General features: G+C 40.3%; 1 protein-coding gene across 2 annotated transcripts in view; it reads left to right on the top strand.

The window, feature by feature from the left end:
* tmem178b (transmembrane protein 178B) overlaps positions 1 to 27,965 on the top strand; it is a 92,271-nt gene that overhangs the window by 20,385 nt on the left and 43,921 nt on the right. For both annotated transcript variants that reach the window (XM_034217698.1, XM_034217699.1), the window contains exon 3: positions 19,028 to 19,141. In XM_034217698.1, the coding sequence (XP_034073589.1) occupies positions 19,028 to 19,141 (114 nt within the window). The remainder of the gene's footprint in view (positions 1 to 19,027; positions 19,142 to 27,965) is intronic.

Here is a 27,965-nt window from a genome sequence, read left to right as displayed (position 1 = left end):
GAAGTAGATGGGCGGGACTTCACCACTCTATAAGGTGCCTTTGTCTGATTGACAGCTGTCACTCTGGCCCAAATGACCCAAACACCAAAGCCAAACTGGTTTAGTAAAACTTAAAGATTGATATTGTTGTGTTTTGTGCTTGTCGGCTGCATTGCCATTTTCTGTTGACCTTAATATTACTGCTGTTCCCCCCCCGCCTGAAACGCTTCAATTGGACTCCTTTGTTTGCTTCCGTAACAAAGTGATATCAATTTGTAACACTCGTGTTTCTATTGGCTAGCGCTCCCAAACCTGGTACCTGATAGGCTTAGGGGCGGGACATTTCTAATACATCTCTACGCAGTTGACCAATCACAACAGAGCCGGCCAGCTAACCAATCAATGCAGACTGGGCTCTGGTTTTAAACAGAGGGTGAAAAGGGGTTCTACAGAACAAGCAGTATGAGAAAAATAAAGTGCTTTTTGAACATTAAAGCATGTAAGCATTAGCATGCACAGTTGAAACACAAGATGTTAATATAAACCTGAACATGAGCATAACATGTCCTCTTTAGTCAGGGTTAGGGTTAGGTTTGTTAGTAGAGTAGCGTTTAGGGTCAGAAGTAACTATATTCAGGTTTAAATAAAAACATTTGCAATATGGTCAGCATAAGGGCTATCTGATGGAGTATGACTACAGTCAGTGGAAGGTGCTTACAGCTGTGATCAGACCAGCTTGTGTGTGTTTCAGAAGAGGTAGCTCTCATAACATATTCGCTCCAGAGATCTATGACGAACATGGCAATCTTAAATATAGTCCACCTGTCCGTCACACCTATACTGCTTCCTGCACGTCTCTTCCTCACTGAGCTGCTGTCTGTCGGGGGGGCCCCAGGAGACCACATGCTGCCTGGAGCTGCTCTCACACTAAGATAGCTTGCTGTGACAACATGAGCCCATTATGTTAGGAGGAAATGGGATGAAATGTCAGACACATGCTAAACTCAGTGTCCTCACTCGAGCCAAATCCTACAATACAAACATTGCCTGGTTAAAGATCTCGAGACTTTTTCTTGGTGGAGCATTTTATGACAGTCTGATTGATATTAAGATCTTTTTTTCATCAGACCTGAGGACAATAAACGTTGATAGGAACACATTCAGCTAAATAAAAACTACACAATGACAAGGAACTAAAAACAGTTACAAGAATCTGAAATGAGATTTGATTATAAAGCTTTAACATATCCCACATGGACTCGAGTTTGAGGGCGGTTTGCGGAGCTATTCCATTTAAAAGATACCAGTTCTGCTAACATTACAGAGGGATATCTGAGGCTAGGAAGTTACTGGACTGTGTACCGCTACCATTAGATTTAAATGAGAGAAGAGATGTCAGGTACTTTGGAAGCTTCAACAGGAGAGCTTTATAATTGAATAACATGAAATGACTATTCCTTCTTGACTGTAATGAGCTTTATCTAACCGCTTGATACAGAGAACAATGACATTTGTCATTTGTAATAAAGCATAATGATACACAGTGTTAAGTGTTGATGCGGCTGTATGATAATGCTGAATATTTCCTAAGTCAAGGACAGAAATGAAGGTTGAGTGCACAATATTTTTACGGTTGGAAGAAGACAAATGTGGGGAGGGAGGATGTGGCTCAGTGGATAAGTGGCCTGGTGTTGTATGTTAGTTGCTTTGGGTAAAAGCCTCTAACAAATGACATGTAATGTAATGTAGACGAATGTTCTTTATACAAGAAGCCTAATTGGATTTGTAACTTTCGGGTCAAATGCTGAACATGAATCCTGGAAGACTCTTTGCTGTCAAGCCAAATAAAGCCAATACTGAGTAATACAATAGTATTTCGACCTTCATAACAGGATATAAAGTCAAATACATTATGCTCCAATCCATTCCCAAGGCTGCTCAGAGTAGCCAAAGTCCATGGTTCTTTTGTGAGTGAAACTGCAAAGAAGTTACGAAGGAAATAGTAGTTTTTACTACAGTAGTAAAAGCAACGGCTTATAGGGAGTCAATCTAAATGTCATTATTAAATATATTACAATTTGTAGTCAAAATGTACTTCATAATATCATGGCTCTACAGTCTCTACCCCTGATTATTAGAAACATAGCTCCAGATCAAATAAACAAGGTTTTCTTTGGGTGTATTTTATCCAATTCCATCTGGATTACTGTGATCAAATGTTTACACGTGAGCAATCTCACTGTAATTACGAGCTGAAGCTTCAGGCTACGGAGGACACACAGTCATGTTGACAGGAGATATCCGTGCACATATGCTCACTCAAATGTCGAAACCACTGTCAGCCCAGTGATAGGGACCATGTGTCAAAATCTGCCAGCAGCCTCCAGGATCTGCTCCTCCTCCTCTTCATTTTGGAGTACTGCATGCTGGGATTACAGGGTTTTAAATAGTGCCAGGCTTAGACTCAAGTCCCGTGTAGACACAACGCTTATTTTAAAAGTCAAATATGATGGAGTGCTGTCATCGTTATTTATTTATGATTCTAACCGATTCCACACTCTAGGGACAATGCAAGGAAGGGGAGTAAGAGAACAAACATCAAAAGAAGATGAAGCTAATCAAAACAGAGCCAGTGACACAGAACTGGCCTTATCTCAGAAACAGGGCCAAGACCTTTTTATTGCTGATGAATTCACTTTTACTTCCAATTCCCATCTTTCCTTGCTCATGCAATTTCGATTGTGCACGCCGAAGGGCACTGTAATTGGACTTGGCCATTCAGGCTTGAAAATCAATTCCATCAATATGTGAAATAACACTCCCATCTTCTCTCGTGGTTTAGATTATCTACCATCACTCCACTATTTTATACTGCTATGCTCTCTGTGGGAAAGCCAAGGGAGATTTACACAACAGCATGCAGAGACATCCAGAAGCCTGAAGTCTGGGAGACTTTCATATGTCTTGTTATTCCTCTGGGTGATATGTATGTCCCTCCCTGGATGGTGTTGGCCAGTTGGTCACTGTCAGATATGTCTACAACTATGAAGGATTTCACTACAGTTCGCTGCAGTTGTTCTGGGTCCTCAGGGTTGTTTTCTCACATGCCAACTGTTTATTGTAAAGAGTGGTTCAGAAGGAATCCTGAAACCCCCCAAAAACCTAGCATTTTACCAGGGGCGCAGATACAATTTCATAGTGACACTGATCCATCCCCCCTATTAAAAATATATATATATATGTTAAAAAATATTCTTTTCAATATATTTGTTCACATGATCGTTATAATTAAATCATCTTAGATAATTCTGATGTGCCCACCCAGGGGTTAATGTTACTTATGATTGTAAAACACATAGTAAAACAAACCGTGATGTAGTTTGTTTCTAGCATCACGTAGCTTTTCATTTCTGCCTATTACATTTACGATCCTACAATCTTACAAACGTGTGTTGGCCACAACGCTTTTTTCTGTAATATACCGATATCCAATGGGTAAATCCCATTGCTTTTTGTCGAGGCTAGCATCATGGCTACACAATGACTAGCAGTGTTACAGTATAGAACAGCAGGCAGATCAAGGTAAAACATGTGAAGGTGTTAACCACAGAATAACTGCAGGTTACACCAGGATTGCCAACTTTGGGTACCTGGCTGGAGTGAGATTTTGATATCATGGGTTTAATTACACATATGAGCACTAAATGACAGCTATCGTGTCAGCAGCGGGACCTTAGCATATATATATATATATGATATATATACACAATATATACAGTGTTTCCCCTACCATTGTCTTGGAGGGACGCTGCGCCCCGCCAACGGAGCCCCTGAAATTCAAGGTGTAAAAAAAAATTATACATTTTGTTTTATAATTATTTTTTTAAATATATATGTATATATATATAGCACCAAATTGCAACTAATCTATATCTACTGTCACTTTTCACTTTGAACATGTGCTCTTTTATTAAATAAACTAAACACTTCCATTTTAAGTTGTGAGTTTAGTGTTTTTGACCCTAAGAAACACTGATGCACTAATCAATAACAATAATCCACAGCTCATCTCTCTATTAATTAACGCACTCTCACTCTCATACACTCTGACTCTATTTTGGCCTAGTAGAACAATAAGCAGCAGACTTTTACTTTTTATCATTTCTACTGGATCTTAGATCTGCGCATGCGCAATACGGGTCGGGGATTGACCAACCGGCTCCCACTGCTCTGCTATCTGTTAACGTTGTTAAGAGTGGTGGGGGCGGGGAGGGAGCGGATCGACAGCTTGAGCAGCTGTCAACTCAACATTGTAAATAACCAACCAAAAACGATCGCCGGTTCATCTTGTTTTTGGCGTGAGAATAGTTTGGGCGTGAGATTGAGTGAAAGCGTGTGTCACACGCCAGATGCGAGAGTTGGCAACCCTGGGTTACACTGTCTACACAGTACACGAACACAGAGAAAAAGGATCAGTGAAGGACCAACTAGAGCAAGTATTTGTGTAAAGGTATAGCACTCACTGCTCTCCATTATCAAAGTGTAAAATGAACCGTAGGCACTCTGCATGTGGGCCAGCTCTGTGATGTAATTCTGGCTTAGCTCGCTGCTCAGAGCTCTCTTATCTTGGCTCTAGCTGTCTCACAATGTGTAGACATGATGGCATGACACACATTCAGGAGACTGGCCAGAGAAATGTGTGGAAATTCATCTCCCACATGACATTCAACGTCTGTACCTTGCATTGGCATGCGTAAATAAAATATGTTTCTCAATTTGTCTCTTTCAAATTCAAACCAAACATATTATGTGTGAGTGTCGTCTATTATATGGCTACCCATGATATGATATGAGTTGATACATTCAAGTCAGTTGACTAGGTGGTTGTTTTGCTGAGTTTCTCTCGTTTTGAAGAGTGTTTCTTGTAGCGATGCACTCTGTGGTTGGGTTGAGGTTACAGTAAGAAACACACTTTGACACAGCACAATTCCCTGAGTTACCGACTACATCCAAAAGATAAATAAAGCAATGTCATCATCCAAATCAATGCACAATAACTGTTAGCAAGCTCCTTAGCTGTTTTGGAGCCTCAAAATGGATATTGGTGAACTATTACTGCTGTTAAGGCATTTATACAAATCTGGCAACATTCTCAAAACCACTTCTTTGTTAGTGAAGGCTACAGTAGGTGCACATAAGGAACACATTTTTCCATGACACACATTGTCTTGCATGTTATTAACCTTAAAACAAAGGTCTTGCCTGTGTCAATAAATGCTTTGTTGGCGTTGAATATATTTATATCCGTTTCATGGTTCCCAAAAAACAAAGGTTAGCCGTACCTGAGGGCTACCTCTGACATTTATTCATGAAAACCTGAAATTGTGCAAAAGCAGCGTTAAAGCAATGAGACTGTTGGTTTGTTTTCTACTACTGCAGCGCAAAGAACCCTGCTGTACATTATTACACTATTAGCACATTATTTGCGGGAGATATGTTAGCATAAGTGGGCTTAGTAAAGTCAGTAAATCTTAAAGGGATAATTATTTCTGTCTGATATGCAGCAGAAGGGCATTAGCCCTCTGTAAACTCACCAGCCTCTTTGCTGCTCCAGGGTTACGGAAACATGCTGTGCTTAATGAGTAATTTGTTTCCATAAAAGGAGCAGCCCTTGCTGTCAACATTGAAATTAAATAGTTCTCAAATTAACATAAAAGCTCATTTGACACAGCAAGAATGCAGACAGCAGGCAGTCATGTCAAAAGCTGGACAATGGCCTAAAGGTTAAAAAAAAAGTCTGTCACAACCTTGCAGCTCCTTCAGCACAAATCAAAGTGAACCAAAATACTGAAGAAGATCAGCAACTCCTGGAGAATAATTGACTAAACTTTAAAGCTGAACTCAGCAAGATTTTTCCGTTAAAGTGCTTCCAGCTCTCTGTGGCTGGAACGAAGAGGAGAAGCCTGTCCCCACTGACTGTCACACTGCAGATTCATTCAATTAATCCCATTTAATTCTGCTGAGGTACTGCCACTGTTGCTAAATTGTCTCTGGAAAGAGGAAGAATTCAATACTCCTCGACTACAGGCAGCTGCATTCACTATCCGGAGACTTTGATGCAGAGCTGACCAACACTGTAGTGGAGCTGGATCAAAGGGAATACATGTGTTATCGTGAGGAATGATCATGGTCAGGGTTTAAATAAGGTAATGTTAACTGTTGCTAGGAAACAGGATGTGAACAGCAGTCGGCTGTTTCTAGGTAGCACCCTTTTCCACTTGCTTCCATCAATAATGAATAAGTCTGGTCAATTGACAGTTAAATGTTAGCATTTGTCGTAACAAGACATTTTGACTGCTGTCCTTTTCGTGGGCAGCAAACAACATATGTAACAACATGTAAGCCTAACAAGCTATCTAGATGCAATTCCTCCGTGTTTATCATTTGTCTGCATCTCTTGGAATGGAAGATATTAATACAGATATGAATCAATACACATATAGTCTATACACACACATCCTGTGCAGCCGTTGATGGAGAACTCAATCTACTGATGGAGAACTCAATGTACTGATGGACATGTCTATTCAAGGTTCCACTGCACTTTGTCAATTAGACGGTTTAGTTTTGCATCCTGAAATAAAAACACATCTGGGTCTAGTTGCAGTAGACCGTGGTTTGGGTTTGTGCAGGATGCCACTGTGTTTAGCTAGCTACGATTCTCTCTTATCTATCAGAAGTCTGCAATGATTTTGGCCAGCATGGAATATCGACTGAGGAAGGACTAAGATAGAACCTACCAGTACTATCTAGAACTCTAGCTAATAGAAAACCAGTAAAAAGCAAGTCCAGTTGAGTAGGGGAAACGCAGCATTTGGCTATGTGTTTAGTAGCAACAGCACAAAGCATAAGACAAGTCTGTCAGAGACTATTGTTTTACATCCACAGTTTTGCAGTCAATTACTATGCAACCAGTTGGGTCATTAAGAATGGAGAATTGGTCTGTTTCAAACTAGGGTTAGGGTTCGCTGCATTTAAGTTCAAATGAAGCCATTTTAGTTTTGTAGTTGGACAGTTGATTATTATTTTCTTAGTCATTTTACCTCCTGTTTGAATTCTCCCTGTTGTAATACATGCACCAACAATTACTTAAAGGACCACTTTAAAAGCCTGCAGTGTTGTGTTCAAGGTGTATTTAGGAGCTTTGGATGGGAACAGCGATTGCTTCCCACTGAGCTTTGCAGTCGACACCGCCAGGTGTTCTTGTCTTTAATTGGTTATTACTGAAGAAGTGGGTCTGGCATCCCTGTGTGAGGCAGAACTAGGTCAGCGAGACGTTGACAGGTACATACTGTGATGGACTCAACAACCTGCAATTCATTTGGAGCCAACAACACGTATGGGAACCAACAAAACTCCTCGAGAAAATGTGTGATTTTAACTCATTTGTAGATGGGATTGGTATGAGTGTCGTCAAAACATATATGATCGAGGTGTAGATTTATTTTGCGAGGGTATCAATAGAGGTAAAATAACAGCTGGAGTGTGTAAATACAGGGTGATAAGGATGTGGTTCGAGCCCCCTTTCCTTTACTATTTTAGAGCCTCCAGCCCCCATCTGGCCCCTTGCATCGTCCCAGCTGGGAGAATGCAGCATCAATCCACACCATTCTGATCCCATTTGTTTTGGTGTGGGAGCAGGGAAGAGGAAATAGGGAAAGACGAAGTGGGTCACACAAAAAAATGAGGCCATGCAGGGCTTGAACTGTAGCAGGACCTCCCATCTGGCAGAGAGCCGGCCAACCTATCTGACATGGGCACGCATGAAACAGGAGAAGGCAGCTGGCTCAGGTTTCCATTTGGGATGTTTCCCAATCTGTATACAGCTTTCCCCAAATGATGAGTTTTATAATCCTCAATTTGTTCTGTCAACTTGGGAAAACTTGTAATCTATCACAGTAAATATATCATGATTTATATATTTTGATCTGTGAAGTTTCCCGTTATCCCTATATGTCGGTGAGATGTGAGATATGAGAATAGGCAGCTTGACAATGTAACTTTAATGAGCTACATAAGTAAAGAATGGATGTGGTGAAAAGGAGAGTATGAAATAATATGTTCAAAATGTTAAAGCAAGATTGAACACATTTCTAATCTGACAAATTGAAGGCAAAATCTGGTTTCGTGACTAATTTAAGCAAATGTTAACACGCTTTAAATACATATTGCTGCATTAAAGTCTACGTTTAAGCCTTAGTAATATAAATAAAATATGCTTATCACTTGCTTAAAATACTGTGATAAGCTGCATTGTTTTAGGTTAGGAGGATTGGAAAGGACAGTTGAAGGTAACAGGAATTGTTATACTGTAGGAAGGTGTGGTGAAAACATGCTGTGCCTACAGTATATCTCACCATCCAAACTGGAACAAAGCATGCATTGTATCTGAATTTGCATACAGTTGGCAGCATGTATGCAAATCAAAATCGCTCCATCTAATGCTTGGGTGTTTCCAGCTCGATACCAATAAAGCAGCACTGACTGTTGTTTTCTGTTGCCTCACTAAAGTCATGTTGTTAGGCAGTGTTAAGCGTAATGAGACTGCTAGCTGTGTTTGGAAAAGGATGAAAAATACAGTTTGAAGTGAAAGGAGGACCCGATTGATTTCGTAACCTTCATTCATTATTACTGCCAATGGTTTGTTTGTTGGTTAGTTTAGTTTATTATTCAGCAAGATGATGGGAAAACGACTGGCCTGATTCTCATTCAACTTGTTGGAAGGGTGAATCATGAACCAATAAAGAAGCATTGCTTACTATTATTATTACAATGAAATGCCTATGAGGCTGGGTGCTTACATAAATCAACATATTGCTAAATATCAGCATCAGATTAGTCTTAATATTGTCAGATACATAACATTTAGGTCTCTAATGAAATCAGGGCAAAAAGAAAACGTGAATGGGACACCCCCAGTTCATGACCATTGTCACTTGGCGGTTATTGTGAGCTGCAGAATGTTCTAGTACAAATAGAAATGCAGGTCCTGTGTATTTTCAAAGCCTTAAAGACACATTACCAAAGGTCAAGCAGTACTGTGGGTTCCTTCTTTACCCTACGCTAAAGTCCAAAAATACAGCCCTGCATAGCCTACATCCAGGAGGCAGTACAGAAATGAGCAAAGATACACTCTCACAAACACACAGCCTGGCTCCTTCCGTGCAATCACTTCCAGTCACAATCAGCAGCAGAAAGGAAATGGTGTCTGGCTCAGAGATGTTTGCAGAAGGCTGAAGGGCAATTTGGTTCAAATGACTTAGTTAGAAATCCATTTGGGAGAGCAGGAGCAATATGCCCCGGTCTCAGCGCTGGAAGGACTGCTTCTCTGCGTAGGGATGTTGGTATGTTGTGTAGTATAATGTGTCTCCCGGTGCAAAATGCCAGTGCTTTGGGGTCCCTGGGAGCTGTCATTTGCAGAGAGGTAACTCACTAGTGAGGAAATAAAACGATGAAGGTGCGGAGCAGCTTCAGGACGAAGGGAGCAGATGGTGATTGATGTCGAAGGATATTGAATCTATCACACAACCCCGGCATCAGATTACTCCTCACCCTCGTTCTCTACTCTCACACACATCCCTACACAGTGTGATCCTACCCAGTCGACTCCTGTGGTTGTGTGATTTTACAAATATTGATCCAGCAATGAGAGTGCTGCATATACTCACATTTTGTCGACAGCAACTGTGTCGCCTCTAGATTATAGTTATAAATTGATAACAAATCTTACAACTGCATCCAAGCCTCCCCCATACAGAAGAGGATTATGGCCACATATGGAAAAAAAGTGAGATCTGACCAAAAGTCTAATTATTTTTGGAGTTCTAAGAATCAAGTCAGAATTCTTAGAATAAAATATTTCGGACTTTTTCCAAGCAAATCTCGGAATTCTGAGAAAAAGAAAGAAATCTGACTTTTTAGCCCTCTTGCATACCCTCAATTATAACCGATGTTTGCAAGGGAGTATCAAGCTGTGAGTCTGTTTTAGATTAGATTCCAATCTATTGTCATTGCACATACCTTTCATATTTAATTTCACATACATATGGTGCTAAATGTTTGTGGTATGAGACCTTTAATACTTGGTTTTCTATCAATTCAACTTCATATGATTGTTTGATTTAGGCCTATGTTTCTTTTACATTTGAGCTATATCATAAAGATGTCAATGATAACAATTCTGGTTGAAGATCCTCCATGGTCAAAACTATCTCGGACCAATACTTATAGTATTGCAGCTTTGAAGCAAACACATGAAGGTTTTAAATCTTGGGGTATAACAACAGTTATACCTCTCAAGCCTCTCTTTTGTGAGTAGTCACGTGCCACTGTAGGAACAGCTGTTCAGTGCTGCAAAAAAGCTGTTGACCCAGTCAGTTCACATCCTCAGTGACCCAGACTTGTTGATTTTGTTTTAGGGTGAATACATGATTGCTCCACACAGGTAAAGATTTGAAGCTGGTCGAGACTAGGCTGCTGATCTCTGCGTTTTAAACGATTTAATGAACATTGTGTGAGTCTTATCTTTTTCTAGATATTTAAATTGGAAGACGGGATTTCCTGAGGCTAAATATATTTGAGGATGTGCTTTTGTCTTCACTCCCCAACCTACGTTATGTTAGTCACTGCTGTACAACCAAGAGGATTTATGTAAATACGGTATACCAGCTCATTCAGAAAGAACATTTTGTGTAGTCATAGTTGGACCTGAAGTTATTTACGAGGCTGTAACTGCTACATTTGGCAACACAGATATAAACATAACTAGAGACAATAATGGTAGCTGCAAAATTATGTAGCCTACTTTGTGGTTATACTGCATTGTTAAAATAAAATCAAAACGTTGTAATGGTAGTAGAAGCAGGTGCAGTGGAAATGACTGTTACATTTTAGTACTATACTGAATGGCTCAAAATTAAACAAACAGGAACAGTTAAGAATAAAAAAGAAACAAAATCGCTTCTGTAGCCGTCACCGTGCATCATGTAATTATCTTGTGTGTGTTTTCGCAATTAAAATACAGTGCAGGTCAGGATCAGTTCAGTGTAAGGACATAGGTTCTTGGTCACCACTACCATTGAACACGGGCGCTACAGTGCTGCACTAATCAACCCTGAAATCCCTCATCAGTAGCTAGTCCCAGCCCATCTGATATTGCATCTTGTCAGACAAGCTATTGACAGAACGTCTTCTCAGCGTAATGCACATGCATGTAGCGCTGCTATCTGACACCCAGTGTTCTCTGTGAAAGGGTTTGGGAGGAGGATAAAAGCACAACATCCGCACACTCCTCCCCTCAGAGAGAGTGATGTGGTTTTCAGCTCTGAGTGTGGTAACTTAAGCCTCTTTTCTATTCAAATCTGTCCTGGAGTAAACAACAGGTTACTTCAGGGACATCATCAACGGCTCTGCAGAGGAAATAAAGCAGACGCTTGGTAATTCAGTTCTGCAACATTGCACTAGAGCACTTTTCCAAGCTGGCATTGTTATAAAGGGACTGCACATTGTACCGTGGCAAGTTTAAGCTCTATTCTGGCAACAAAACATTTGATTCATGATAAAGCAGTCTCCAGCACACCGTCAAGCTTAGTGCGTAATTATCCAGCACCTCAGCTAGAGGTGACTTTGCATGAAAATTCTGAAGTATTTCTTAATCGTTACTCGAAAACTTGCGTTAAAACTGTGTAGTATGGTATTGGCTGTGGTGTCATGCATGTAACTTAAATGTGGCATTATGTGATATGTATTTAATATAAATAACTTCCATATCCTTCTATGAATAATATCGATAAATAAATTATTGTCCTGGAAGCAGATTCTATAATGGATGCTAATTAGTGAGTCCATTTAAAACTTTGTTCCTCAACAAACTATTGGAATAATACCATACAATCTGGTATGGAAGTTCATGGTCTTCAGAAGATGGTTCGATTTACATTTGGTGACTCCCCTTAACATTTTGAAAGGAACACTCTTGTCCAAAATTATCACTTGTCAATATATATTGTTTACAAAAACATAAATAACACGACTTTATGCTTATTGGTAACATAATATGGGTGGTATTGCTTCCAAAAGCTATCTCAGATATTTAGAAGTTGGACAAAGTGAGGGAATTCAACCCCAACATCCCAACACTGAATCTGAGAAAGTTCTCACCAGAAAAAAAACAAAGGAGCAGTGTGTTGCCCAATATATTTTTGATAGTAAAACTCTTCATTTATTTTGTTAGCAGTTCATTCCTTAAAACAGAAGCCTCAGATTGCTTATCATAAGAAGAAATAGGAAGGGTATATTTCAAGGTTGTTATGTAAATAAGTTATTGGGCTTTTTTCTCAACTTAGATTTGTTAGAACATATTTTCAACTTGAATTGACTGAAAGTGGGTTTAATAACACATGAACACTACTGTGTAATATATGTTTACAGATATATTTAAGAAGTACAATACAAGCTCACATTTCAATTGTGGGCCGCATGCCATTATACTTTTTTAATTAGCTGATTCAAAATGGCCCGCATTTGCCCCCCAGGCCGTAGTTTCGACACCCCTGGTCTATTCTATAATTGAACCATTATAAAATTGTTTGGTCAATGTATTGAAGCTGTTTTGACATTCAAAGGCTGTTGGTTGTCTGAGGCAATAAAAAGCCAATAAAACTTCAAAATCTGCTCTCTGACAGAGCTCACTACCGATGGGGATTCCTACATTTCTTACAAGCTAGTGTCTTTGGTCCCCTGCATGATGTGAAAGCACGTTTCTTTTGAAGGATGAGAGATGTACCACAGCACCTCTTGGCGTGTCAATGACAGGAAGAAATGGTTGTTTGCTCCTTTCATCTGGTAAAAAACTGTCGAGTTAATGGACTCCGACTACTTGTCAGGACAGGGCCCGCAGTCCCCACTTCCCACTCTTTAAACCCAAGTACTTTTTCTACCATACATCCAATCCTGTCCTCATTGCAGCAGAGGAACAGCCTTTTAAAACCCTACAATGTCAGTGCACATAAATGATCCTGTAGATGTTATCCTCTGATGGCTTCCGTAATGTAACGTATATGTGAGCAGTATGGAGTATCAAGCAGTGGTGAGCTGCTTTCAAATGAGCGCTGGTTGGGCAATATAAGCTCTTTGCCAAAATGCTTTGATGAGCCTTTTGTTAGGGTCATCAATTGTATTGGCCCATTCAGAATCGCTCTAGGTCTCATCAGGAAAATCAATACCAGCTTCTGCTACGCAAGACAGATCACCATAGCCATCTTTCTGCTCAAGCCGTAATATCAGCAGAGTGTTTTTTTTAAAGCCAATGGGATTTCACAGAGTTAGAGTTTAGATCTTCCAACAGTAAACAGGGAAAGCAGCTCTGAGGCAACATGAGACGTCCTCTGGGAGCCTTAAGGCAAGCCTTCACTGAGTACATGGATTACACTTAAACCTCATTGATTAATCAATATTACATTATGATGCCAGGGACTAAGGTCAATGAGGGTAAACATTTCTTGGAATGTATTGAACAGAAGCATCAGCTGTGAAAGATGAAGAGGAGGACACTACTCCTGTCCACATGTCATAGTGTTAATGAGTAGTGCATTGCATGGTGTGAATTGTGTGAATATGAGCAACCATTTGTAAACTGCTTTGTCCATTAAGGCAGATAAGTGCATTCCATTTACCATTTAATCGGATATCGGAAGGGATATTTTGAACCCTATAGTTTGGATTTACCGCTTACTGGACATATTAGTCGAGATATGGGAAAACAAGAAGTTGTCGAGGTGGAGCTAAGGTGGGATGCGTTTCACTGGAAAAATACATAAATCAAACAAAGGGATTTACAAATGCTGTACTCCTTTTGAAACACTACTATCTTTACAATAGATACAAATATTACAAAACCACAACCAAGGGACACATTTGAAGTGATCAGTGAAACTATTGAAATTGGTTTCTTTGGATACAGCCGTGGTTACCATCTACTGTACTTCAGCTTTGGTTTCAATAGTGGCTTTGCTTGCTCACACACTTTTGACAGGCTAGATCTCATCAGACAAGCTGTTTATACTCTAATCATAACTGCTCACTCTTTTGCTTGCACTATTCAAGCCTAAATGTGACTCAATATATATGTTTGACCTCCTGTTAAGACAACTTCTTAGCTACCAGTTTATTAAATGAGGTACTACACATTTTTATGTTGGGATCCTTTTTAAAACCTGATCTTAAGGATTAGTACCGCACTGTAGTAAATACACATTTTAATTTGAAGTTATTGTTTTAACATAAATAATGTGACAGCAGCAGTTATGTTGTGAATTACGAGTTTTAAAAAAATAATCGCTTTTAGTAAATGCATGGTTCTAAATTAAAGTAGGCGTGTTTCAAGTGGTCAAATTGGAAAACAGCAAAAAACTGTTTCCATCAATCGATATCCTTTCATTTTAAATTAACTGTTGAAAATATGTGAGGCTATTACGGTGATTAAAATTAGAGGTTATTTTGGTTTTTATTAATAACTGGCAATCTCTACTGCACAAGCCTACAGTTTGCACCGTGGTTTCATCAAATAGTCTCTTTGTGTGAGCAATGGGGTTCCGACTGCCTACTGATAAAGATAAAGTCATGAATGGATCATTACCACTGTCAGCAGTTATGGTCTCCTGGGTTTGCTTGTTTATGTGTGTGTGTGTGTGTGTGTGTGTGTGTGTGTGTGTGTGTGTGTGTGTGTGTGTGTGTGTGTGTGTGTGTGTGTGTGTGTGTGTGTGTGTGTGTGTGTGTGTGTGTGTGTGTGTGAGGAGAGTCAGGGGGGTGTTATCCTGGTTGTCTCCGTTAGTGCAGTTCAAACCTCCAAGGACTCCGATAATGCAATTTTCAGTAAGCCACGCAGCCTTGCCGGAGATAATTAGAGCAGACATGCAGTAACAGTGTCAAAAGGGAAGCAGCTCAGCCAGAATATTACTGTCGACATATGAACATACAGTATTAGAGCATGTACAAACATTGTAAAATACCATTAAAACGTTTTGCCGCGCGGATTTGTCAATGCGCAATTCAAACATGCTTAGCAAATAAATCATGATGTACATGTTATGGATCCGCTCCACTAAGGAGATACAAATAGATTAAGACATCGATTTGGGTGGCTTGATGAGGAGGTTGTAACCTTTCGAAAAAAACAGTGTCATATTTCCATCATGTTTTCCACATCATTTCATTTGTATGTTGAGTTGAGCTCTTTTAATCACATACTCTTTTTGTGTCCTCTTCTTCGATGATTAAATGGAATTCAATTGGAGAAATAGCGCCACAACTGGTAACCACAAACCACAAATCGCACAACTCAATCCATGTGCACCCATATTGGTAGTTGGTGAATCCACATTTTATTTTCCCCATTATCTGGACATTTAGTCGAATTTTGCATCACATTTGCATTGAAACTTAGCTATAGGAGTCACCAGGTCAATTATATCATGGACATTGCAGTTGCACAATATGGGTTTAAGACCATTGAGCACCAGAATATCCCCATCACAAGTATTAGTTTCTTTAAATAATAATAACTTTACCTTAGTATGCGTTATTCTAGGTAGGAAGGAAATCCAACAACCGGACCTTTTTCAGCTGTTTATTACTGGACGTCAACATTTTAAGGTTTATTCTCTTATTGGCTATATAATATGAGTTAGATGACTGTCTTCAAACTACTAAATGAACTAAAACTTCCACTGTGTTTTCATGAGAGGGTTAGCTGTAGCAGAGTCCTGCATGGGTCTGATTTTCAAGACCCGCTCCCGCCCCGCACCTGCGACGTGCATTATTATTTTAATATATTTATTATGCAACACCCGCGACCCGACCCGCATCATCTTTGTTTTACCCAGAACCGAACCGGTACCCGCGGGTACCCGACCTGATGCAGGACTCTGAGCTGTTGTACTGTTGAACGCTGCTAGGGTTAGGGTTAGGGTTACATATCAAACATAAGTCTGTTTTTTCTTAGTAGATACATTGACATAGTGGAGCCAATAAGAGAAGAGCCATCAGAATGGAAAAATACGCTATTAAGATCTGGTGGTGGGATCTATGATTGGTCATGTATTGACGTACATATACTGAACCCTGGTTCGCGGAGGACACCAAAAAAGTCCTGGAAAGACAAGGTAAACTTAACTAATGTGCATTTAAAAAAGAGGAATAGTTACGGTGAAAACTAAAAGGTACCACCTTTCATTTAGCATGAAGCACTGAAGGATAATTTAAAAAAGAAAGTAGAAACTGAGGTCATAGAAAACTATTTCTGATAAAAAGTTAGCAATGATTGAGAGTCAGACATTTCAGCTCACACTGCTCTGTAACTTTTATTCATGTGCCTTTTGTTATTCATGTTTTATTATCTTTGCTTTTAAATGAGTGTCTTTAGATGCCGTTTTATAATATGTTTCTTAATGCTCTTAATGTCTTTCATTTTTGTAAAGCACTTTGAATTGCCTTGTGTTGAAAGGTGTAAATAAACTTGCCTTGCCTTACATGTGGGACCTTTTTCACAAAAGTTAAGGCACCTTAGAGAGACCGGTTGTTTGTCATTGTCTTCAAAAACAGCCATAATGAGTGGTTTTTAGTCACGCTAGCAGTGTGGATCTTAGTATGGCTTTATCAGTGGCACTTCAACGGTCCTGACTGGAACATCTTTTGGATGCCATGCATGTTGAATCACGCATAATAAAACAGAGAGATCAGTCATTACTCACACAATCTCTTGTCAGGCAAGTGTAAACCCAAGTGGTTATAAGTGTTTGGCCAAACAATCAATGCTGTCTTTTTGCACCTTAGAAAACTTTTATTGTTGTTCCACCATTGTGCTTCAGTATTTCTACATCTCAGTGTGTATCCATTCATTCAGACATCTTTGTGACTGTCAGTTTGACTCAGGTCTACATTAGCAATGAGTAATTTCATCTATCCTGCACACATCACCCAGCCAGGGGACTCTCAGAGAGTTTTATAATTATACACTGAACAGCTCCCTTGACTGATTAGTTAATAACTTTTGAAGAACACATCATTTCTCTAAAAGCCTTGTGTTAGCCACTGTAATAGAAATACGTGTTGGAAGTGTTTTTCAGACCCCAAACAAAAGAGACTCATACAACAGCAGATTGCTATTGTTTCGAGAAAGAAGAGATATTTGTCAGTGTCAGTGTATAATTAATATCTGCAAACATAGCCTCGTCAGCTGATGACACTGTGGAATAAAGCTATCTTCATTCTTGCTCTGTGTGTCACCAGTGGGGATCTTACACTGAACAAAAATATAAATGCAACACTTTTGTTTTTGCTCCCATTTTTCATGAGATGAACTCAAAGATCTAAAACATTTTCTATATACACAAAATAACCATTTCTCTCAAATATTGTTCACAAATCTGAAAAAATCTGTGATAGTGAGCACTTCTCCTTTGCCGAGATAATCCATCCCACCTCACAGGTGTGGCATATCAAGATGCTGATTAGACAGCATGATTATTGCACAGGTGTGCCTTAGGCTGGCCACAATAAAAGGCCACTCTAAAATGTTCAGTTTTATCACACAGCACAATGCCACAGATGTCGCAAGTTTTGAGGGAGCGTGCAATTGGCATGCTGACAGCAGGAATGTCCACCAGAGCTGTTGCCCGTGAATTGAATGTTCATTTCTCTACCATAAACCGTCTCCAAAGGCGTTTCAGAGAATTTGGCAGTACATCCAACCGGCCTCACAACCGCAGACCACGTGTAACCACACCAGCCCAGGACATCTACATCCAGCATGTTCACCTCCAAGATCGTCTGAGACCAGCCACTCGGACAGCTGCTGCAACAATCGGTTTGCATAACCAAAGACTTTCTGCACAAACTGTCAGAAACCGTCTCAGGGAAGCTCATCTGCATGCTCGTCGTCCTCATCGGGGTCTCGACCTGACTCGTAACCGACTTGAGTGGGCAAATGCTCACATTCGATGGCGTCTGGCACGTTGGAGAGGTGTTCTCTTCACGGATGAATCACGGTTTTTACTGTTCAGGGCAGATGGCAGACAGCGTGTGTGGCGTCGTGTGGATGAGCGGTTTTCTGATGTCAATGTTGTGAATCGAGTGGCCCATGGTGGTGGTGGGGTTATGGTATGGGCAGGCGTATGTTATGGACGACGAACACAGGTGCATTTTATTGATGGCATTGTGAATGCACAGAGATACCGTGACGAGATCCTGAGGCCCATTGTTGTGCCATTCATCCACGACCATCACCTCATGTTGCAGCATGATAATGCACGGCCCCATGTCGCAAAGATCTGTACACAATTCCTGGAGGCTGAAAACATCCCAGTTCTTACATGGCCAGCATACTCACCGGACATGTCACCCATTGAGCATGTTTGGGATGCTCTGGATCGGCGTATACGACAGCGTGTTCCAGTTCCTGCCAATATCCAGCAACTTCGCACAGCCATTGAAGAGGAGTGGACCAACATTCCACAGGCCACAATCAACAACCTGATCAACTCTATGCGAAGGAGATGTGTTGCACTGCGAGAGGCAAATGGTGGTCACACCAGATACTGACTGGTTTTCGGACCCCCCCAGACCCCCCCAATAAAGCAAAACTGCACGTTTCAGAGTGGCCTTTTATTGTGGCCAGCCTAAGGCACACCTGTGCAATAATCATGCTGTCTAATCAGCATCTTGATATGCCACACCTGTGAGTTGGGATGGATTATCTCGGCAAAGGAGAAGTGCTCACTATCACATTTTCTTTCAGATTTGTGAACAATATTTGAGAGAAATGGTTATTTTGTGTATATAGAAAATGTTTTAGATCTTTGAGTTCATCTCATGAAAAATGGGAGCAAAAACAAAAGTGTTGCATTTATATTTTTGTTCAGTGTCTGTAATAACTCATGAGTCAGTAATTTTTCTCTATTGAAAAGTAAATACAATTGTTTTTTCTTTACAGGTTCCATTACAAGGTGCACCTACATCAAGTATCACTACTCCTCGGCTACGATACCTAAAAACATCTCCCCCAACATCTCCAAGACAATAAGGCAGGACGAGTGGCACTCCCTCCGTAAGTCTGCTACGATTGAATTATTTCTTGACAGCAAATCACTTTATTTATACCTGGAAATGCATTAGACTGATTACATTTCATTTCTCTAACAGAAATACAGAATTTTTTTAAATAACCAAGGAAGATACATAGAAATACATTAGCCGCAGAGTTATTCAATGCTCTGTCCTATCTTCAAATTTAATTGACTTTCCTCCCTTGAGCTTTCAGTGCCAGCTGTTAATCTTAAGTAGGAACGTGTCATTGTGTTCAAACATAGAGCACACTTTAGCCTTCATTTCATGTGATTTCTTCATTTGCTCTGGAAGTGTGCTGTACTATTTCATTTTCACTGCCCTCCTGGGGTTAGGGTTAGCAGCAAAGTGTTTACTTGATTAAACTCTTTGTTGTCGTAGTTAATTTAGGGAAATTGTTGCAGGAATCAAACCAACCACATTTCCAGTAAGGTGCAATCTCTTTAAGTAGTATGCCATTCTGCTGGTCAATGATCAATAATCGTTGATGGTACTTTTATTTCAAACTGCATTCATCCATACAACCACTTCCCGTTCCTCTGCAAAACATTTCATGTGCCATGTGTTACAGACAATAACCACCAACCCTTTTTAAAGAAATGCAGTTCAAAACTACATATAGGAAGTATGACAATAACTGAAAAACTAATTTAGAACTGGAATACTATTAAAAATCCTTAGATATTGTGTCCATCTTGACTCTGTAAATCTAGCTGCTCTTGGTGACCGTGACCTTTTTTTTACTTGATCAAATCCTTGCTCACATTGGGTAGAGGCGGGGTTCAACCTGGACCCTAAGTCACCACCCTTAGATGTTAAATGTCACAGATGTTAGGTATCAAATGTAATGTAAAGTTTTTCATGACATGTTCTAAACCCATGCATGGTTCCAAGGGCACAAATGCTTATGATGGCTCTGTGGCAAAGATCGTCAAGTTCAAGGACTAACAACATTGACATGGTTTTGCAATTTACTGTGCACTCCAACCTAGGCTTCCTCAATAATCTTTGATAGTTTGGTTAGTGAGTTAATCAGTCTATTCAACCACCTGGTTATGTTTCCAAGGATTAGTTCCAGAGCAAAAGACTGAAGACTCAATTAATCCTCATGTCATTGTATACCTTTGATTGACACTTGTTCTAAGTTGACCAACTGACTTTTTTTTAAGAGCCATTATCAGGTTGTACTGTACATTGAAAGAGTGCAACAGTCAAAAGCATCTTGATATGCAATTCACAAGGATTAATTCTCCATTCTATCCATTTTGGACGTTTACTGAGTTTTCCCCTTTTCATCCAAACTCAGTTTCAAATGTCAAATTTGCACATCGTATATCTCTCAATTTAATTAGTAGATTGTAATGACATTCGCTAAAAGCAATCATGTTCCTCAGGGCATAAATCCTTTTTAGTTGACCATTTTTACCCCAAGGGCTTTTCCTTTAGTGGCCCCTCAAAACAAACGTTATATTTTGTACTCTTTTACTTTCAGTTACGATATAGGTTGAGTCATACTAACTGCGTGTTTGTGTTTTATTTGTCCATAAGTCCTTCACCTGTAGAAAATAGGCTTAATAGTTGAAGGGCTTCCTCTCCTCAGCTCTGTGTGCCTGTTAGATATCAGCAGAAGTGCTGTCAGAGGAATCTAACGAGAATATATCTCCTTTAAGATACCTGCCATTCATGTCCGTTGTAGCTCTGGGCTTGTTGTAGCTTTAGCCGAGTGGAAACACACTTTGACCTCAAACTGTCAGTCTTGGTCTCAATAGCCCTCGACTGTCAGGTGACAGGCTTGGGAAAACACATCGTCTCTCTCTTTCTCTCCTAACGGCAGAAGACTTCTCTGTTTCTTCTGCCTTATTCCCACCATGCATCTCTGTTCTACAAAGAAGAAGGAGAAAAAGGTTTCTGTTTAATGGCTTATCAGCAGCAAATCCATGGTAGATGATTATATTATGTTTGGATTATTGTATTAATTGAAAGGTTTATTTGCAGGCATTTTTATTTTATTTACCATCCATTGAAATAGACACGCCTGAGCAGAAGCCACTGTTGCTTGTCTGCTGTTGAGGCATACAGTAGGCTTTCAGAGGACCTTTTTTTCCTCCAGCCTAAATTGGCTAAATCAGTGAATTGCATTTGTTGAACCGTTTATAGCATTACACTCAGCTCTAGACCAAACGTTTCCCACCAGGAGATCATCGACCCCAAATAATCCATTATAGATGGGCTTTTTACTTTCAGCCAAGGACAAAAGCGATAACATTATTGTGCTTAATGAAGGAGCTGCTGCTGTGTATGCAAATGCTTTGAAAATACTTAAGTTCTTGTTCATTTTCTACTTTGGTTGTGACTCATATTCATCGGGACAGAAAGAATGTGTTATATCTTCACTATCTTGGCTAGCTCTGGAAAACACATAGCTTATATTTATGGCAGGAAGGTCACCCCTCTCCAGTCAGAGATGTTTAATGTCCTTATTACCAGGCCTATCCACACAGCATCTTAGTGTGAGATAACTCCACTCCTCTAACCGATGGCCCTGTCACTACGATGTGGGTAAAGAAAAAGAAAAGGAAAAAAGCAAGAAAAGAAAAAGAAAAGGAAAAAAGCAATAGGCAAAAGGGTGAATAAACAATGCCCTGTCCACTGAGTGAGCCGATGCGTTCACTGCCGAATCAATGAGAAGGGCCAGATTAAATCACAGCACTGAATGACCCACTAATTAGAAATTGCATGTAGGCCTTGAACTGACGAGTCTCAGGGGATCTGATCTAACACACATTCAGACGGACTGTCCTGTAAAAGCTGGTAAAACCTATGTCTGATGTTGCATGGCAGCTGGATTCCCGTAATATCTCGACATCACGCAGATCGTGAAATCACACACATTTCCATCTTGTCAGTCTGTGTCTAATCCCACATGGCTGCACAAAAATCGGCGTTCTACCAGGAGCCACTGACAGCGAATATAGTTACACTTGATAGGAGTAAAACAATACGTTTGTGCCATGGAAAGACAAATGCATTTACACCTTTTTGACAATTGGCCCATTTGTCTAAGGTTGCATTTGATCCAAATCAGGCATTGAGGCGATACGCATAGGCTCGTAAGGGTGTGCCTATAGGCAGGGGTGGTTCTAGGGGGGGGGGGGGGGCAACAGGGGTGCCCCCGTAACACTGACCAGGGACCCTCCTGTGGCCCCCCTCCAAAAAAAAGGTTAGAATATTACGATTTATTGGGACTAAATCAAATCAGAGACCCGGATGTACAGTGGAGATTCAACTATTCATAACCTTATAAAAGCAAATATTGTTTTTTTTTTAATTAAATTGTCACTTAAAGTTATTAAAACAAATACTCTAAATGAAAACAACTACTGAAACAAAGGACTGTAACTTAAATGTACTAAAACAAATACCTTTACAAAAACAAATACCAATTACTGTATTTTATGTTTATTTTACACAATTACTTTATACTGTCTTTGTCTTTTTAACCCGCTTTTATTATGCCTCTCTCATGAAATAACTGGCCCCCGCCTGGCCTACCCAGTAAAGTTGGTCTAGGACCGCCACTGCCTATAGGCCACAGCAGTGTGACGTTGCATCGTGTTTCTACAAAGGTTAATTCTGTTTCAACTTTGGGTCACATTTTCTTTTTCGCCATCCCCACTGCCCAAACGCACTTCCCATATTCAAATAAAAAGGGAGGACCTGCGTTTTCACCACCTGATTTGGTCTAAATAAGCCTAACACACTCTGTGCAGCAAGACCTTGGAAGTGGAAGACCAACTACTGCTTTTCACGGATGAGTAACTCCACTTCAGCTCAGCCATTTAAGACTGTTTGGTCAGCAGGCAGCAGAGTTTAATAGTTTGCTGTTCAACTTCAGAGACGGCCTGGACCAAATCCACCCACAGAGCCTCAGGCCTTGTATGGATTAAATAAGAATGACAACCTAGTCTTGACTTTCATGAAGTGTGTGAAATTGAGCTCAGGCAGGCCTGACAATTCTTCCCTCTCCCATAACATAGATTTGAGGAAACCGTGGGGTGACATTGACACCGCTTCAAAGACTCAGATATGAACACGATACTCATTTGTTTCCGTCAGTCAAAAAAGCTGCAGAGGCACCAAAACCAAAACCCTCTTTTCTGTTGCTGCTGAACATCAAAGCAACAGCAGAGAGTACACAATATCCCTTCTGCCACCCCCATTGTCTGTCACAGATGCAGACAGCAGTGAGGATGCACACATTTTTTGACACTGGCTTTTAGAGAGGAAAGGATGAAAGGAGGTTTTCTCATACTGCAGCTTAGGGATTTTGTTACTTCAAAAGAAAGCATAAATTGTGAGCTGGGGAAAGCTGTCAATGAGTGACAGCGTATAATCCAAGGTAGCAGCTAAAGGTTGTGGCTGAGGCTAATTGTTCACCAGGCAGCCACTCCGACTCATTCTCATCAAGCTGATGTGGCTGCTGCAGTCGGTAGATTATGCGCTGAGCGGGGCTGCATGAAGATGACAGGGATTTAAGTCATTGTGAAGCATTGATTCATTGCCATTTAAAATCTTTGTCGCTGCTTTAATACTGTAAACCTGATAAGGTAGATCCTCCAGCCTCCACCCCATCACAGGCTCTTTCACACTTCCAAACAGCACAAACAGAGAGTGTGTTTTTGGCTTTCTTGGCTTCAACTAGTGTGATTCGTCAGTTGGCCAATCTATGTTGTACTTTCCGGAGTTTTTGTGGCATTATTTAAGTTTGGATAAGCTGACTTGGAGAAAGCAGCAAAATAAAGATAGATTTTGAAAGTATCTAACTAGGAGATTCAAGCCAATCGTATAATCATTTTGAAAAAGGAACTTTGAAGATGCAATAGACTGGTATGCTGAGTAAATGTTTGTTTTTTCTGTATGATCTTGTATTTTGGCAGAATAACAAGGACCTAAAGTCAAAATATTTTTAAAGCTTCAGTTCTGACTGTACCTTTTTTTCTTGCTCTCCAGAAACTGAGTACTAGAAGTACAAAATAAATGTGTCTACATGTATAACAAATATAACATGTCTATAAAGGAACAAGTGTTACTTCAGCTGTGGCTCAGGAGATAGAGCGGGTCGTCCACCAATTGGAAGATCACCGTTAACTAGGGGTGTAACGTTTCACAGAATTCACGGTTCGGTACGTTCCTCGGTTTGGGGGTCACGGTTCGGTACGAGTTCGGTACAACAAGAAAAAGTTAAAAAAACTCCCAAATGCATAATTCCAGGTTTGTTGTTATTTATTTTTGAACAGTAGTGCAAGTTTCAGTATAAAAATAAGGAACTCAAACATTTTTAATAATTAACTGTATTACACAGTTAAAAACAAACAGTACCACACACACTCAGATGGCCATATTATCTATAATGGCTGATGTCAAAGAAAAAAGAATGTCTTGAAAATATTGCATAATAAATAATAAGAAAGTGTTTCAAGAGCGCATAGCCGTTGAAATATGCCAATAGCTTCCGTTATTTATTTTGGTCTCTCGGCTTTCATGTCTATTGGCTTCTTAAAAACAGCAGTTCAAAAAGCTGTTGAACTGCTGTTGTCTTTTGCCGGGCTCCGTTGATTGGCAAATCTGGGTGATGCCTTCTGATATGATTTAGCATGTTTGGCGTGGGTTACCATTTGCATGCCGCACCGCTGTCGAACAACGCCGACACACCGTCCTCGTCCGATCCACCACATGTTCCCACACAGCTGATTTAAACGAAGAAGGTGGGTCTTCTAGCTCCTGTGTCTTATCTGAAATCGTAAGGAGCCCCCTAGGGGACATGGAGAAGAAAAAATAAATTATTTGAAAAAAATAAAAGTATTGCGAGATCTCGCAAAACCCCGTTGCAGTTTGTAGACGGTCCCTAAGCACTCCTCTCCCTCCTCAAGCTGCAGATTGTGACCAATTCTTGAGGTTTAGCTCGGATGATGGCGCGTATCAAACTGTTCTGATAAAAACGACTCTGTAGCTCGTTGTCTACCTTGCTATGATTGTAAAGTAATGTTGTTTGTATTTTTACAACGTAAAAATAAATATTTACTGTGAATGTATGCAAAAATGTATGGCATATGGCTGTCTAACAGAAGTTAAATCCATTTCTCACTTATTCTGACAATGTACTTAACCCCAAATAAAAGAACCCAATGAAAAGAGTTGTTGTTATATAATAGTTATCACGTTGTAATAACAATAACTCATCTCTCTCAAGTTTTATTTTTCAGCTTTGCCAAAAGCCACTGTGTCAAGTGTCATTCTTGGGTTGCCGTCCGGAGTTCTCCAATATGGCGGACCATCTCGCACATGCGCAGTACAGATCGGGCAGGGGGACGGATCGGGTAGTGACAGTGGCAGTTTCTCAATCTCGAGGATTCTGGCTTCCAAGCCAATATTTCAAGGATACTACGTCATTGAGTGCCGCCGAAATACTGTTCCAATCTCCAGCATACTTGGAATTCCACCGAGGCCGCATCCTTGGTTTGGAGGAAATTTCGAGGCTGCACATGGACTTCGCGTCCTTAAAATCCCCACATGTTTCAGGTGACAAATCAGGTTGGAAGTATTATAGCTCGTTGCCTTTTTCCCTCCTCGTGGAACTTCTGCATTTCATTTGTTAATACAAATAGCAAGCGAACTATCTAACTCTGAAACTTTGAAATAGTCCCATACTACCGGCGACATGTTTGTTTACTGTCCTGGCTTCACAGCCGCACACCATTTACGTCACAGCCAGGCATGAGTTAGGGAGCGCTGGATTTGTGAAGAACTCCCCTCTTCCTAAACCACTAATACCACAGTACTGGCAAAACGGGAGGAGCCGAGTGAAAAACAAGCGCCCCTCATCCCAATCCACCCACACCGCAGTATTTTTTTCTTTTTTTTTACCCAAAAAATATATTGTATATTATCAGGGCTATTAATACTGTTATCGGGTTTATCGGGATGACGTCATAATTCCTAATATCGGACCGATAATTATCGGGCCGATAATTATCGTGCACCACTAATTGAAATGTAAGTATAGTGGCGTAGAACATGTGTTGGTAAATATGTTACTTTGTTACATTTGTTTGTTATCACCAAAAATGTGTTCCGTGAAAGTACAGCAAGTTCATAATTAGATAGACATCGTGAGGTATTTATTTTCGGTACAGTTTATGTTGAAACCGTGAGAGTGGCACACTTGTTAGCCTGTTCCATTCCTCTTCATTTTCCGAAGCCGTGGCTTGGAAGTATACTTGCTTCGTTTCTGAAGGAAGTGACTTGGAAGTACGCGACTACCAAGCCAGCATCCTGGAGATTGAGAAACGGCCACCGACAGTGTTTTCTTCTTGTTCTTCATTTGTTGTTTAAGGGCGGCTGGCAAACAGCTTTTAGGCGCAATACCGCCCCCTGGATAGTGTAATGGATACTGCCCTGAGTGACAGACTTTTTTCCCACTCATAAAAAAAGGCGTATTCGTCGTGTGACTGCATGTGCCGAACCGTGACGTCCGAACCGTGACGGTACGGGACAAATACGGATACCGTTACACCCCTACCGTTAACCTCTCAAATGCTGTCCCATTGGTGTGTGAGTGTTTGTGAATATCCATTTAGATTTCATTGTTATTAGCCTTAGCCATTAGTTTATGATTGTGTGTGAATGGGTGAATGATGAAATGTAGTGTAAAAGTGCTTTTAGTGGTCGGAAGAGTAGAAAGGCAAGTATATTTCCCATTGTATTCAGAAAATCCTCCATTCACATGCAGCATCTTTAGCTGAAATAGCATACAGCTGTATTTGCACTTCACACACTACAGTCATATGTTTGAGATTTAAAAGTATAGCTTTTGCTTTGGTCCAAATGGGCTATGGGCAAGTTAGCAATTTCACACAAAGCAATGTTTTTTATCATTGTTGTTTGGAGTTTTTTTCAGTAGCGTTTTTAGGTTGAGAGAGAAAAGGTAGTTAGAGAAAACTTCGGGCCCATGCAAAAGTCTTGGTGTGGAAGAGATGTTAGGCGAAACTAAAATGTCTCATTGGACACAAGGAAGCTTAGTGTGTTACCATGGTATCCCCATAGAACTCTTGGTAAAGACTATTTGCTACATCCACATCTGTAACATTTCTACAAGGACTTATGTGATAATTAGGGTTAGGGTCTGAAGTCAGTCTGACATTCCCTTTATCAAATTTGAAACCCATTGTACCGTCATCTACATTTAACACAGTCGGGTATCAACTATACATTGTAATTATTTACGTCTGTGTCTGTGCTTTTGCCTCAGTATTCTCCAGTGTGTGAGTTGGTGACGGCAGGGCCTAGTTTTTGCAAAGAAATCTTCAAATGATTGGCCTGAGGGCATCCCTTTGATGTAAGGCATATCGAATGATCATCACTGTGTGTACTGTGTAAATTGCTTTGGAATTGTTGGGAGGAATATTGTTGCAGATTGGACAGAGGCTAGCAGTTTCCTCTGCTTACAGCCTTCAAGCTAAATACCTCTCTCTCAGACTGTGGAACATCCATCAGCTATCAGCAGCAGGAATATGTGTAGTAGGCCTATCCAGTTATTGATGCACAGCCAACACAGAGTGGAAACCTCTATTAAATATTTAGAGGGCAATCCACCAATGTTAAAGATAAGGATCAGTTTACTATAATTGTCAAGTACAACCTGGATGATTTCGTAGTGATGTGTTCATGTTTAGTTTTAGAGTATTGAGACTACTTACTGTTAACTTACCTAAGTGGTGCAGACTCTTTAATGATAGTTTAAGATTGAA

This window comes from Gymnodraco acuticeps, unplaced genomic scaffold (genome assembly GCF_902827175.1).
Source record: "Gymnodraco acuticeps unplaced genomic scaffold, fGymAcu1.1, whole genome shotgun sequence".
NCBI classification, from domain to species: domain Eukaryota; kingdom Metazoa; phylum Chordata; class Actinopteri; order Perciformes; family Bathydraconidae; genus Gymnodraco; species Gymnodraco acuticeps.
This window is presented reverse-complemented; position numbering and strand designations above follow the sequence as displayed.